The sequence below is a fragment of the Hoplias malabaricus genome, chromosome 5 (genome assembly GCF_029633855.1).
Source record: "Hoplias malabaricus isolate fHopMal1 chromosome 5, fHopMal1.hap1, whole genome shotgun sequence".
Classification (NCBI taxonomy): Eukaryota; Metazoa; Chordata; class Actinopteri; order Characiformes; family Erythrinidae; genus Hoplias; species Hoplias malabaricus.
Genome location: NC_089804.1, coordinates 59,780,748 through 59,797,069, shown reverse-complemented (window position 1 = coordinate 59,797,069; position 16,322 = coordinate 59,780,748). Strand labels below are relative to the sequence as shown.

At 50.4% G+C, this 16,322-nt stretch overlaps 2 protein-coding genes across 9 annotated transcripts in view; one reads left to right on the top strand and one right to left on the bottom strand.

Moving 5' to 3' along the window:
* The window catches only part of LOC136696236 (ankyrin repeat and SAM domain-containing protein 1A-like), a 59,020-nt gene extending 49,821 nt beyond the window's left edge, over window positions 1-9,199 (bottom strand). For all 8 annotated transcript variants that reach the window (XM_066670440.1, XM_066670442.1, XM_066670445.1 and 5 more), the window contains exon 1: window positions 8,821-9,199. In XM_066670440.1, coding sequence (XP_066526537.1) covers window positions 8,821-9,005 — 185 coding nt within the window. In that variant the 5' untranslated portion in view covers window positions 9,006-9,199. The remainder of the gene's footprint in view (window positions 1-8,820) is intronic.
* Window positions 9,200-11,463: 2,264 nt separating this feature from the next.
* On the top strand, window positions 11,464-16,266 carry taf11 (TAF11 RNA polymerase II, TATA box binding protein (TBP)-associated factor). The gene is made up of 6 exons (XM_066672581.1): window positions 11,464-11,630; window positions 12,244-12,382; window positions 13,203-13,357; window positions 13,614-13,701; window positions 14,136-14,232; window positions 15,503-16,266. Exons 2-6 carry the CDS (start codon window positions 12,245-12,247, stop codon window positions 15,631-15,633), a joined length of 609 nt encoding a protein of 202 aa, XP_066528678.1. The 5' UTR covers window positions 11,464-11,630; window position 12,244; the 3' UTR covers window positions 15,634-16,266.
* Window positions 16,267-16,322: the final 56 nt, after the last annotated feature.

Sequence of the window (16,322 nt, the reverse complement as noted above, 5' to 3'; positions counted from 1 at the left end):
TCCACCACAGCACTGTCCATCACTTTGTCCACTGTCCACGACACTACTGTCCACCATCTACTGTCCATCACAGTGTCCACTGTCCACCACAGCACTGTCCCTCACTGTGTCCACTATCCACCACAACACTCTCCATCACAGCACTGTCCATCACTGCGTTCACTGTCCACCACTGTCCACCACAGCACTGTCCATCACTGTGTCCACTGTCCACCACAACACTCTCCACCACAGCAATGTCCATCACTGTGTTCACTCTCCACCACAGCACAGTCCCTCACTGTGTCCACTGTCCACCACAACACTCTCCACCACAGCACTGTCCATCACTGTGTCCACTGTCCACCACAGCACTGTCCACCACAGTGTCCACTGTCCACCACAGTACTGCCCATCTCTGTGTCCACTGTCCACCACAACACTCTCCACCACAGCACTGTCCATCATTGTGTCTGTCCACTGTCCACCACAGCACTGTCCATCATTGTGTCCACCGTTCACCACAACACTGTCCATCTCGGTGTCCACTGTCTACCACAGCACTGTCCATTACTTTGTCCACTGTCCACCCTCTACTGTCCATCACAGTTTCCACTGTCCACCACAGCACTGTCCACCACTGTGTCCACTGTCCACCACAGCACTATCCATCTCTGTGTCCACTGTCCACCACAGCACTGTCCATCACTATGTCCACTATCCATCACTGTGTACACTGTCCACCACAGCATTGTCCATCACTCTGTCTATTGTCCACCATAGCACTGTCCATCACTGTGTCCATTGTCCACCACAGCACTGACCATCAGAGTGTCCACTGTCCACCACAACACTCTCCAACACTGTGTCCACCATTCACCACAACACTGTCCATCACTTTGTCCACTGTCCACCACAACACTCTTCACCACTGTGTCCACTGTTCACCACAGCACTTTCAATCTGTGTCCATTGCCCACCACAGCACTGTCCATCACTTTGTCCACTGTCCACGACACTACTGTCCACCATCTACTGTCCATCACAGTGTCCACTGTTCACCACAGCACTCTCCCTCACTGTGTCCACTGTCCACCACAACACTCTCCATCACACCACTGTCCATCACTGTGTTCACTGTCCACCACTGTCCACCACAGCACAGTCCCTCACTGTGTCCACTGTCCACCACAATACTCTCCACCACAGCACTGTCCATCACTGTGTCCACTGTCCACCACAGCACTGTCCACCACTGTGTCCACTGTCCACCACAACACTCTCCACCACAGCACTGTCCACCACTGTGTCCACTGCCCACCACAGTACTGTCCATCTCTGTGTCCACTGTCCACCACAACACTCTCCACCACAGCACTGTCCATCATTGTGTCCACTGTCCACCACAGCACTGTCCATCACTTTGTCCACTGTCCACCACAACACTCTCCACCACTGTGTCCACTGTTCACCACAGCACTTTCCATCACTGTGTCCACCGTTCACCACAACACTGTCCATCTCAGTGTCCACTGTCCACCACAGCACTGTCCACCACTGTGTCCACTGCCCACCACAGTACTGTCCATCTCTGTGTCCACTGTCCACCACAACACTCTCCACCACAGCACTGTCCATCATTGTGTCCACCGTTCACCACAACACTGTCCATCTCGGTGTCCACTGTCTACCACAGCACTGTCCATTACTTTGTCCACTGTCCACCCTCTACTGTCCATCACAGTTTCCACTGTCCACCACAGCACTGTCCACCACTGTGTCCACTGTCCACCACAGCACTATCCATCTCTGTGTCCACTGTCCACCACAGCACTGTCCATCACTATGTCCACTATCCATCACTGTGTACACTGTCCACCACAGCATTGTCCATCACTCTGTCTATTGTCCACCATAGCACTGTCCATCACTGTGTCCATTGTCCACCACAGCACTGACCATCAGAGTGTCCACTGTCCACCACAACACTCTCCAACACTGTGTCCACCATTCACCACAACACTGTCCATCACTTTGTCCACTGTCCACCACAACACTCTTCACCACTGTGTCCACTGTTCACCACAGCACTTTCAATCTGTGTCCATTGCCCACCACAGCACTGTCCATCACTTTGTCCACTGTCCACGACACTACTGTCCACCATCTACTGTCCATCACAGTGTCCACTGTTCACCACAGCACTCTCCCTCACTGTGTCCACTGTCCACCACAACACTCTCCATCACACCACTGTCCATCACTGTGTTCACTGTCCACCACTGTCCACCACAGCACAGTCCCTCACTGTGTCCACTGTCCACCACAATACTCTCCACCACAGCACTGTCCATCACTGTGTCCACTGTCCACCACAGCACTGTCCACCACTGTGTCCACTGTCCACCACAACACTCTCCACCACAGCACTGTCCACCACTGTGTCCACTGCCCACCACAGTACTGTCCATCTCTGTGTCCACTGTCCACCACAACACTCTCCACCACAGCACTGTCCATCATTGTGTCCACTGTCCACCACAGCACTGTCCATCACTTTGTCCACTGTCCACCACAACACTCTCCACCACTGTGTCCACTGTTCACCACAGCACTTTCCATCACTGTGTCCACCGTTCACCACAACACTGTCCATCTCAGTGTCCACTGTCCACCACAGCACTGTCCACCACTGTGTCCACTGCCCACCACAGTACTGTCCATCTCTGTGTCCACTGTCCACCACAACACTCTCCACCACAGCACTGTCCATCATTGTGTCCACTGTCCACCACAGCACTGTCCATCACTTTGTCCACTGTCCACCACAACACTCTCCTCCACTGTGTCCACTGTTCACCACAGCACTTTCCATCACTGTGTCCACCGTTCACCACAACACTGTCCATCTCTGTGTCCACTGTCTACCACAGCACTGTCCATCACTTTGTCCACTGTCCACCACAACACTCTCCACCACTGTGTCCACTGTTCACCACAGCACTTTCAATCTGTGTCCACTGTCCACCACAGCACTGTCCATTACTTTGTCCACTGTCCACGACACTACTGTCCACCCTCTACTGTCCATCACATTGTCCACTGACCACCACAGCACTGTCCACAACAGCACTGTCCATCACTGTGTACACTGTCCACCACAGCATTGTCCATCACTTTGTCTATTGTCCACCATAGCACTGTCCATCACTGTGTCCACTGTCCACCACAGCACTGTCCATCACAGTGTCCACTGTCCACCACAACACTCTCCAACACTGTGTCCACCATTCACCACAACACTGTCCATCTCGGTGTCCACTGTCCACCACAGCACTGTCCATCACTTTGTCCACTGTCCACCACAAAACTCTCCACCACTGTGTCCACTGTTCACCACAGCACTTTCAATCTGTGTCCATTGTCCACTACAGCACTGTCCATCACTTTGTCCACTGTCCACGACACTACTGTCCACCATCTACTGTCCATCACAGTGTCCACTGTCCACCACAGCACTGTCCCTCACTGTGTCCACTATCCACCACAACACTCTCCATCACTGCACTGTCCATCACTGCGTTCACTGTCCACCACTGTCTACCACAGCACAGTCCCTCACTGTGTCCACTGTCCACCACAACACTCTCCACCACAGCACTGTCCATCACTGTGTCCACTGTCCACCACAGCACTGTCCACCACTGTGTCCACTGTCCACCACAACACTCTCCACCACAGCACTGTCCACCACTGTGTCCACTGCCCACCACAGTACTGTCCATCTCTGTGTCCACTGTGCACCACAACACTCTCCACCACAGCACTGTCCATCATTGTGTCCACTGTCCACCACAGCACTGTCCATCACTGTGTCCACCGTTCACCACAACACTGTCCATCTCGGTGTCCACTGTCCACCACAGCACTGTCCATTACTTTGTCCACTGTCCACCCTCTACTATCCATCACAGTTTCCACTGTCTACCACAGCACTGTTCACCACTGTGTCCACTGTCCACCACAACACTCTCCAACACTGTGTCCACCATTCACCACAACACTGTCCATCTCGATGTCCACTGTCCACCACAGCACTGTCCATCACTTTGTCCACTGTCCACCACAACACTCTCCACCACTGTGTCCACTATTCACCACAGCACTTTCAATCTGTGTCCATTGTCCACCACAGCACTGTCCATCACTTTGTCCACTGTCCACGACACTACTGTCCACCCTCTACTGTCCCTCACGGTGTCCACTGTCCACCACAGCACTGTCCATCACTGTGTCCACTGTCCACCACAACACTCTCCACCACAGCACTGTCCATCACTGTGTCCACTGTCCACCACAACACTCTCCAACACTGTGTCCACCATTCACCACAACACTGTCCATCACTTTGTCCACTGTCCACCACAACACTCTCCACCACTGTGTCCACTGTTCACCACAGCACTTTCAATCTGTGTCCACTGTCCACCACAGCACTGTCCATCACTTTGTCCACTGTCCACGACACTACTGTCCACCCTCTACTGTCCATCACATTGTCCACTGTCCACCACAGCACTGTCCATCACTTTGTCCACTGTCCACGACACTACTGTCCACCCTCTACTGTCCCTCACGGTGTCCACTGTCCACCACAGCACTGTCCATCACTGTGTCCACTGTCCACCACAACACTCTCCACCACAGCACTGTCCATCACTGTGTCCACTGTCCACCACAACACTCTCCAACACTGTGTCCACCATTCACCACAACACTGTCCATCTCGGTGTCCACTGTCCACCACAGCACTGTCCATCACTTTGTCCACTGTCCACCACAACACTCTCCACCACTGTGTCCACTGTTCACCACAGCACTTTCAATCTGTGTCCACTGTCCACCACAGCAATGTCCATTACTTTGTCCACTGTCCACGACACTACTGTCCACCCTCTACTGTCCATCACATTGTCCACTGTCCACCACAGCACTGTCCATCACTTTGTCCACTGTCCACGACACTACTGTCCACCATCTACTGTCCATCACAGTGTCCACTGTCCACCACAGCACTGTCCATCACTTTGTCCACAATCCACCACAACACTCTCCAACACTGTGTCCACCATTCACCACAACACTGTCCATCTCGGTGTCCACTGTCCACCACAGCACTGTCCATCACTTTGTCCACTGTCCACCACAACACTCTCCACCACTGTGTCCACTGTTCACCACAGCACTGTCCATCACTTTGTCCACTGTCCACCACAGCACTGTCCATCACTGTGTCCACTGTCCACCACAACACTCTCCACTACAGCACTATCCACCACAACACTCTCCACCACAGCACTGTCCATCACTGTGTCCACTGTCCACCACAACACTCTCCACCACAGCACTGTCCATCACTGTGTCCACTGTCCACCACAACACTCTCCATCACAGCGTTCACTGTCCACCACTGTCCACCACAGCACAGTCCCTCACTGTGTCCACTGTCCACCACAACACTCTCCACCACAGCACTGTCCATCACTGTGTCCACTGTCCACCACAACACTCTCCACCACAGCACTGTCTATCACTGTGTTCACTATCCACCACAGCACAGTCCCTCACTGTGTCCACTGTCCACCACAACACTCTCCACCAGAGCACTGTCCATCACTGTGTCCACTGTCCACCACATCACTCTCCACCACAGCACTGTCCATCATTGTGTCCACTGTCCACCACAACACTCTCCACCACAGCACTGTCCACCACTGTTTCCACTGTCCACCACAACACTCTCCACCACAGCACTGTCCACCACTGTGTCCACTGTCCACCACAGCACTGTCCATCACTTTGTCCACCGTCCACCACAACACTCTCCACCACTGTGTCCACTGTTCACCACAGCACTTTCAATCTGTGTCTACTGTCCACCACAGCACTGTCCATCACTTTGTCCACTGTCCACGACACTACTGTCCACCCTCTACTGTCCATCACAGTGTCCACTGTCCACCACAGCACTGTCCACCCCAGCACTGTCCATCACTGTGTCCACTGTCCACCACAACACTCTCCACTACAGCACTGTCCATCACTGTGTCCACTGTCCACCACAACACTCTCCACCACAGCACTGTCCATCACTGTGTCCACTGTCCACCACAACACTCTCCACCACAGCACTGTCTATCATTGTGTTCACTGTCCACCACAGCACAGTCCCTCACTGTGTCCACTGTCCACCACAACACTCTCCACCACAGCACTGTCCACCACTGTTTCCACTGTCCACCACAACACTCTCCACCACAGCACTGTCTATCATTGTGTTCACTGTCCACCACAGCACAGTCCCTCACTGTGTCCACTGTCCACCACAACACTCTCCACCACAGCACTGTCCACCACTGTTTCCACTGTCCACCACAACACTCTCCACCACAGCACTGTCCACCACTGTGTCCACTGTCCACCACAGCACTGTCCATTACTGTGTCCCCTGTCCACCACAGCACAGTCCCTCACTGTGTCCACTGTCCACCACAGCACTGTCCATCACTGTGTCCACTGTCCACCACAGCACAGTCCCTCACTGTGTCCACTGTCCACCAGAGCACTGTCCACCACTGTGTCCTCTATCCACCACAACACTCTCCACCGTGTCCACTGTCCACCACAGCACTGTCCAACACTGTATCCACTGTCCACCACAGCACTGTCCATTACAGCACTTTCCATTATTGCATCAACTGTCCAACACAGCACTGTCCAACACAACACTGTCCATCATTGTATCCACTGTTCACCATAGCACTGTCCATCACTGTGTCCACTGTCCACCACAGCACTGTCCATCACAGCACTTTCCATCATTGCATCAACTGTCCAACACAACACTGTCCATCACTATATCCACTGTTCACCACAGCACTGTCCACCACTGTGTCCACTATCCACTAAAGCACTGTCCACCATTGTGCCCACTGTCCACCACAGCACTGTCCATCACAGCACTGTACATCATTTCGTTCACTGTCCACCACAGCACTGTCCATCACTGTATCCACTGTCCAACACAACACTGTCCATCATTGCGTCCACTGTCCACCACTGTTCACCACAACACTGTCCATCGCTATGTCCACTGTCCACCACAACACTCTCCACCACTGTGTCCACTGTTCACCACAGCACTGTCAATCACTGTTTCCACTGTCCACCACAACACTGTCCATCACTGTGTCCGCTGTCCACCATAGTGTTGTCCATCACTGTGTCCACTGTATACTACAATACTGTCCAGCAATGTATCCACTGTCCATCACAACACTGTTCACCACTGTGTCCACTGTCCACCACAACGCTGTCCATGACTGGATCCACTGTCCACCACAGCACTGCCCACCACAGCACTATTCACACTGCGTGTGAAACACTGGGAGTGACAATGGGTAAAAGTTATTTACAGTGGTTCTAAAGAGGCAGAGAACACGGAGTGAGAAGCAAATTTTACCTGAACCCGTTCTCCAGGAGGAGCAGAAAGAACATCAGCAACATCTGGATTAATCTCTCATTAACAGCAACTTAGAGAACACCACAGACTAAACCAGAGGTTTCACTAATCCCGACTGAGGGTCAGAACCAGGACACTGCAAAGACAGACAGATCAATACCAGCTCATTCATGTTACTCACTCTCTACATTCCATAGTATTTCCATAACAAAGATATGGGATACAGGACAAAACACTCCATAGTCCAGCTTCACTCCCAGTGTTTCACACGAAGCCCCCATGTGTCCTCTGTCCTGAGACTTTAATCAGGAACTCCTCCGCAGTCCTAGTCCTTACTCAGAGAGTAGACACAGGGCTGGACAGTGTTGTGGTGGACAGTGAACACAGTGATGGACAGTGCTGTAGCGGACAGTGGATAGGAGCAGCCGTGGCCTGGTGGTTAGGGAACTTGGCGTGTAATCGGAAGGTTGTCAGTTCATGGATGAAGTGCCCTTCAGCAAGGCACCTAACTACTCCCCGAGTGCCGTGGCTAGGGCCACCAACCGCTCCAGGCACTGCTCACTGCCCCCTAGTGTTCACTAGAGTGTATTGTAAATGTGTGTTTCACTGTACGGATTGGGCTAAACGTAGAGAACAAACTCCCTTGTGTGCAGCACAGTGGCCAATAAAGTTAGTCTAAATCCTCTCGGGAATGCCATACAAACCCTGACCACCAGCGTAAGCACAGCCTTCTCTAACATGGAATACAGCCAGGAAAACATTGAACATAGTCTGGAAAACATGCAGCAGTCAGGAGAACATCGGAGGAACACAGAATAATCAGGAAAACCCAAAATACTGTTGGGAGAACACAGAATATAATAAATAAATAAATAAAGTTATATAGTCAGGAAAATATAGAACACAGTCAGGATTCCACAGCCTACAGTCGAGAAAACAATAAATCCAGGAGAACACAAAATAGTCAGGAAATCATGGCATTCTGTCCGGAGGATATGGAATATTAGTTTGGAAACCACAGAATATATGGAATACTTGGTCCATAAAGAATTAAATATCCGGTGTAAAACCTTGAGCTAGAGATTACAGACCCCTGACCAAACTAATCCCACCCCCATTCCAGGTGTTTTCCTGCCTTCCTTTATTCTTAATATTCCACTACAGTATTCCACAATATTCCCATCCACAGCGTTTCCTCAATAAATAAACAACACAGAACCACAAGGAACAAAGACCCAGACCCAGGTCCTGTAACCGCCGCCTGGCCTCCATTCCAGCTCAGTATTCCCCACAGCTCCAGAAACATTCCCAGTTCCTACCTCAGGAGGTTGGAGAGAGAGTGCGAGGAAGATGAAGAAGAAGACGATGAAGAGCCCGCGGTGTTCCCGGCTCCCGCTCCGCTCCCCGCGCCTGCAGCGCCGGACCTCTTCCCGCTCAGCAGCTTCTCCACGGCGGACACATTCCCGATCCGCGCCGCTTCCAGGAGATCCTGCTCCTTCCCCATAGCGCCGCTGAGACCGCTCCAAACGCGGAGAAAACACGCAGCCCCCGGGACCAGCCCCCCACAGCAGCGCCGACCTCACACCACACGGCAACCCTACCTTCGAGAGACCTCCACAATTCCCGATATTCCCGAATCCACACCGGGAAAAGTTTCCCCGCACAGCTCCGCCGCTCCGCTCTGGTCCGACACCTCTCTTCACCCGTATTCCGACAGGACACGCCCCTCCCTCAATGCCATTGGTCCATTGCCCCCAACAGTCCCGCCCACAACCTTTAACTTTATTATATTTTTAATTTCTTAGTTTCATTTATAACAGCAACGACGTTTTCATAAATAATTCCGTAAACAGACATGGAAACAAAAACTAAATATTTACATTTACTTTTATTGGTCTTTCAGAAAAGCACAGAGCTTGTGTTCAATCAAACACTGGTAAAAGAGTGAAAACAACAAACATAAAGAGCTGATAAAACGCATAAGTATTTTTTTTTTAATAGTTTTTAAGAATAAATGTCTTAATCAAACTCCGGACTGGATTATTTTTTTAAACTAAAGTGTGTGTTTGGACTGTGGGAGGAAACCCATAAATGAATAAGTTGGCTACAAGCCAATCACAGACAAGACGAAAAGACATCAGCCAATCAGAATGAAGGAGTAGTGATTGCTGCAGCCAACCCTGAAGCCGAATATAACTTGAGTCACTAGCCAATCAGAGCCCAGAATACTTGATGCTCCAGACCAATCATATCACTAAAACCTAAAACTACTTTGACCAATCAGAGAGCAGGGAGCCTGAAAAACACTGACCAATCAGAGCGACGAAGGCGGGATCTGACGGAAAACGGGTGTGAAATATAATTTCGCCACTTAAACTTCCTCTATCCTTCATGGACACGTCACTTCCTATCAACCGCCCTTATTTATTTATTTATTTATTTATTTATTTATAATTCCAGTATTTATTAATTCAGGAAAATAATATGTATTTATTTTATTATTTATGATATTTTCACCCTGGCTTTGTTGGGTGTGTATTATTGTTATTTATTTCAGATTATGTTATGCAGTGCGTGTGTGTTGGTGTGTGTATGTGTAAAACGTAGAAAAGACACATTTATATATTTTTTATTTCCCTGCCAACTGTGTATATCCAGTTTAAAGTCTTGGCTGATCAGGGAACCGCAGATCAATAACTGATCAGGGAACTGTGGATCAATAACTGATCGGGGAGGGTCTGGGGATCAGATTAGACTAGATAATTTTGGATTAGATTGGTTTAGTGAACCAGCAATATCTAACGTTACAGCACCAACCTTGAGTGTATTATCTCTTCGGTATAAAAGGGGTAAAGGGTTAGTCTCTGCTGCACAGAGGGGGTGTGGCCATAACTCAGAGAGAGGGGTGTGTTCACTACTTTGGGTTGAACTCTTTGAGCAAATCAAATGAACATGAAATCTCCCAGAGTTTAGGTCTCTCACCGTCTCCCATCCACAACACTGCGGGAGACCCAGTAACTCCAGAGAAATCTCAGTCCCTGCCGGACACCGCTGCTGAATGAGCCTGACCTTTCAGCCCTCAGATGGCTCTGCAGGAGAAACCCTTATCACAGTCTGATTAATACAGGCACATGGGGAAACACATGTTGCCATCAATGTGACGTCCATGGTTGTTTCAGCAGGATGGGGCCAGGCCTCTTTCTGTGTGTGCTCCAACAGCGTGTCTTCGTAGACACAGTGTGTGTGAGCGGCCTGCGTCCAGATCTGTCTCCTGTGATCGTCATGAAGAGGAGAATCAGACGATGGTGACCACGGACTGTGGAGCAGCTGAAGTCTCGTATCGAGAGAGAACTCCACTCACAAAGTCTCCTCAGTTCCCAAACACTCCCACAGCGTCAGTAAAGGAAAGGGGGTGGCGTTCAGCGCCAAACTGACCTTCATCACCACTTTTCTGAAGCGAGTTGCAGGCGTGCGATTCTAAACATGTTTATATTTACAGAGTACAGTCAAGGTGTTCAGAGACAACGTTAGAGTCTGTTCTTTGGGTTTTTGTTGTTGAATAAAACGAATATCTTCATGGTGTGGGAGCAGTGTACTGATCAGATCTGATACAGAGACACGAGCCGAGCAGAGCTCTAAGATCTTTAGGAACTAAAGTCCTGACCCTGAAAACTAAAAACATGGAGAAACAACATTTATTTCCTGCGCCACCAGTCGAGCCCCGGCTTTTAAACCAAGACTAAAAACACTGCTGTTTTCAGTAGCTACAGTTCAATTTATTTACAGTTCAAATGCTTTCTGTGAATAAAAGTCAAGATGTGTTATTACTCACACACCATTTAGTTGTTATTTAATGATAAATCACTTTTTGGGGACATGTTGTGAGCAGTGGGTGGAATCGTATTTACTACTTAACCACCTGGTATATGTATGGAGTAATGTGGGACTTTTATTTTGAAAGCCCGCCTGTCCGGAGAGCTCCGCTTGGTTGTTGTTAGTCTGGAGTTTATTACACCTCGGTTTTTTAAACGGGGCTTTTTCGAACCTCGTATTTAATCCTATTTTTTTAAAAAAAACGTGTGTTAAACAGCAGCGTCTGCGCAGAGGGAACACACTCCAGCTCCGAGAGGTGGGAATTATTCATGTGCTCACTCTGAAAATTGCAGCTAATGAATGAGTTAAACGCGAATTAAAATGCTTTACATCTGTGTTTTATTTACGTGAATACATTAGCGGTTAAATGCTTGACTTCTGTGTGGACTGTGTTAGAAAATTCAGCTAAAAGTTAATGTTCCAATCCACCTTAAGTGGCACGGCAGTTACAGTAGAAACATTAGCTCTCTGGGTCCACCTTAAATGGAGCAGCAGCTACGGAAGCTTTTTAATGGATCCACCTTAAATAGCGCTAGAGTTATTGTAGTAACAAATCTCTCAACCTTAAATGTTTATAACTTTATTTCAAAGGGTCCACCTTAATTGGTGTAACGATTATAACAGAAACGTTAACTACACCGGGTGTACCTCAGATAATGCAGCAGTTAGACAGTAATTAATTTGGGTCCACCTTAAACGGTGCATCTGTTACCACAGTAACTAAACGGGAGCCACCTTTAATACTGAAGCAGTTAATGACACTGGGGGGTTTTAAAGGCTCGAGCGGCACCACACCCTCTTACACACCTTATTATTAATGCTGTATTTAATGGTTGCTGTGTTATATCGCCCCCGCTGGCCGTGTGCAGAATGGCAGATCCGTGTCGTGTTCAGGAGGAACCTTTGTCTGGAGAACGTTCTGAACCTCCAAAGACGGAGAACCTGGAGGAGGGAGAAAACCCCTCCACTCACAAAACAGAGGAGGACAAGAAAGAGGACGAGAAACCGGTCAGACTGCAGGACACACACGCACACACACACACGCACACGCTATCTATAAATGAATTACAACACAGAGAACAGACAGCTCTTTTCCACCAACGTAGGACAGGCTCCTTTCTGGTTTCTGAACCGTTCTGCACATTTCCACCAACCCAAAGTAGGTTCTGGAACCGAAAAGTCCACTCTCAGTGGGAACCAAAGAGTAGTAGTTTTTCAGCCGTGAGGGCGTCTGTGGGCGTGGCTAGTTACAGGAGCAGGGAGCGATGACGACACCCAGGAGGAGCACACTGTGTAGTCTCCTACATCTCAGCGCCAAAAGATGATTTTTGTTTGAATTTTGGAGAAAAACACGTCTGTAACAACAGCACAAACGCTCACAGGTCGTCCACACGCTCCGCCGCCTTCTCTCTTCTGTTTACTGCCGCCGTGCAGCGCCCCCTGCTGGTGACGTTCTGTGACTTCGGTTCCACTAAAGCTGCTGTAAACGCGGCTGGTTCCCTGGAAATCACCAAGGTTCTTATGAACCCCAACGGAACCCGTTATTTTGGTGGAAAATGGCTGAGGGAGAACAGTTCTCTGGTTCCAGCTGGGAACCAAGTTTTCTGATGGAAACACGTTGAAAGTTCCAGATTGGGTTCATGAACAGAACAGAACCGGGTTCTTTTTGGTGAAGTGCAGAACTGCAGAGTGAGGGGCGAGGTGTGTGTGTGTGTGTGTGAGAGAGAGAGAGAGAGAGAGCTGAAACACAGCAGCGCCGCCCTGTGGCTGTTGGTGGTTTTAGTGTTTAGTAATGGTTCTATGGTTCTAAGTGGTTCTCTCTGCTCAGGTGGTCAGTAAGGAGCCTTCTGTGGGAGAGGAGGAGGAGGAGGAAGCGCCCCCCAGTGGCCTTCATCTGCCAGTGTCAAAGAAGCTGAAAGTGGAGGTGGAGAAGAAGAAGGAGAAACGGCACAAAGTGGATGAGGATGAGATCCAGAAGATGCAGTGAGTTGTGTGTGTGAGAGAGAGAGAGAGAGAGAGAGAGAGAGAGAGAGAGAGAGAGAGAGAGAGAGAGAGGGAGAGAGAGGGAGGTGTTCCACGGAGCAGGATTTCTCTCGTTAACTGAATAAATGAAGAGGGAAGCAGGTGGAGGCAGAGCTGAGTGAGGTTCTGTTTGGGGCTGTATCTGAGAGCTCTGCTTCTGTGGGTTAGGCCCAGGTCCAGTGCAGGGTTCTGAATTCTCGTGTGTGTGTGTGCGCAGAGTTCTGGTGTCCTCGTTCTCGGAGGAGCAGCTGAACAGATATGAGATGTATCGCCGCTCTGCTTTCCCCAAAGCTGCCATTAAACGCGTGAGTCCACTGTGAGTCTTCATCCCGTCCTCAGTGTCTCCCACAGACCCCCTCTGTCTTTTTAACTCTTTACACCTTTATTCTTTATTTATTCCTTCTCCCAGTCAGCGCCGGCTTCTGCTCCGGAACATCTGGGCGAGGATGACCCTCTCAGACAGAGCGAGACATTCTGTCCCCAGGGCTCGGTCCGGCGGGGCCCGGCTTTGATGTTTAGATATCTTTTATTGTGATGCACTTTGTGAAGTTCAGTGCTGGTTTCGCTGGGTCAGCATTTTCTGAAAATCTGACCAATAAAAACACTCCAAAATCCACTGGCCCTCCATCAAACGAGTCCTCCTTCAGAGGGGCATCATTCCCACAGTGAGGACGGGATTATTCTCCTGTTTACTGTTTGTTTGTTTGTATGTTGTTTATGTTTATCGTCTGTGTTCTAGTTGATCCAGTCCATCACCGGATCCTCCGTCTCCCAGAACGTTGTCATTGCCATGTCCGGCATCTCCAAGGTGTTTGTGGGAGAAATTTTGGAGGAAGGTAAACATTTAAAAAACGCCGCCTTCTTCTGTCCCCCACCTGTCCTCCTCCTGTCCCTGTCCTTCTGTCCCCCACCTGTCCTCCTACTGTCCCTGTCCTTCTGTCCCCCACCTGTCCTCCTACTGTCCCTGACCTTCTGTCCCCCACCTGTCCTCCTACTGTCCCTGACCTTCTGTCCCCCACCTGTCCTTCTCCTGTCCCTGTCCTTCTGTCCCCCACCTGTCCTCCTACTGTCCCTGTCCTTCTGTCCCCCACCTGTCCTCCTACTGTCCCTGACCTTCTGTCCCCCACCTGTCCTCCTACTGTCCCCCACCTGTCCTCCTACTGTCCCTGACCTTCTGTCCCCCACCTGTCCTTCTCCTGTCCCCCACCTGTCCTCCTACTGTCCCCCACCTGTCCTCCTACTGTCCCTGACCTTCTGTCCCCCACCTGTCCTCCTACTGTCCCTGACCTTCTGTCCCCCACCTGTCCTTCTCCTGTCCCCCACCTGTCCTCCTATTGTCCCTGACCTTCTGTCCCCCACCTGTCCTCCTACTGTCCCTGACCTTCTGTCCCCCACCTGTCCTCCTACTGTCCCCGACCTTCTGTCCCTGACATTGTCCCCCACCTGTCCTTCTCCTGACCTCCTACTGTCCCTGACCTTCTGTCCCCCTACTGTTCTTCTCCTGACTGTCTGTCCCCCACTTGTCCTCCTAATGTTCTTCTCCTGTCCCCCACTTGTCCTCCTACTGTTCTTCGGTTCCCCACCTGTCCTTCTCCTGACCACCTTCTGCCCCCCACCTGTCCTCCTACTGTCCCTGACATTGTCCCCCACCTGTCCTTCTCCTGACCACCTTCTGTCCCCCACCTGTCCTCCTACTGTCCCTGACATTGTCCCCCACCTGTCCTTCTCCTGACCACCTTCTGTCCCCCACCTGTCCTCCTACTGTCCCTGACATTGTCCCCCACCTGTCCTTCTCCTGACCACCTTCTGTCCCCCACCTGTCCTCCTACTGTTCTTCTCCTGTCCTCCTCCTGCCCCCCCCCTCATCCTCCAATCTACTGAGAGAGAGAAGGCAGTGAGTGAAGAGGTCAGTGTAAGGACCTGAGGACCACACTGTGATGGTTATAATGTTGTGGTCAGTCTCAGGTCTGTGCAGTAATAGAGGGGTGGGGGTCAGTACCGACCCAAAGTGTTCAGAGGGAGGACGAGCACTGAGTGGAGACAGAGTCTCACTGAGGGAGGGGAGTGAACCTGTCAGTGGTTTTATTCTTGTGTGTGTGTCCTCAGCTCTGGACGTGTGTGAGAAGTGGGGGGACACTCCTCCTCTTCAGCCAAAGCACCTGCGGGAGGCGGTCCGGAGACTGCGGAGCCGAGAACAGATCCCCAACACCAAACACAAACGCATCTTCTTCCACTGACCCTCATCCCCCCAGCACCCTGCCCCAGCCCACCATATTTACACAGGTTTAGCATAGAATCTCTGCTCCAGCTGTGACCAGCAGAGGTCAGTGTGGTGTGTTTGACCCAGAGGGGCACAGTGTGTGTCGCTCGTCCTCTAGTCCTTCATCAGTGACACAGGACGCTGTCGGCTGGATGTTTTTGGTCGGTGGACTGTTCTCAGTCCAGACACTGAGGGGTTTAAAAACTCCAGCAGCACTGCTGTGTCTGATCCACTCTACACTAGCACAACACACACTAACACATCTCCTGCTCTGTGGGGGTAATGAAGTATGCAGAGCAACAGATGGGCTACAGATGTGTAAATCTAGAACTAGAGTGACTGGAGTGGACAGTGGGGAGAGAGGGGGTGGCTCTAATGTTTTGGCTGATCAGTGTGTAACGGTCCAGTTTGGTGCGGCGGGGTCCAGAGTCTGAGTCTAAAGCTGTTTAGAAATCTGAAGTTCTGACTCTGCGCCACCGTAGATTTATTTAAAGCAAAAAAATGTTTGTAAAAGTTGTCTGTTTCCAGTTGAAACTCATTTGTTAAATATACAATGTTTTCACACGATTCAAGAAAATATCCACTTCTCCATTAAACTTTTTTCTTTTTATTGTTTGTTCTTTCGTTCTCCGCACACCTCATGGTTCACAGAACCAATGTTCTTAA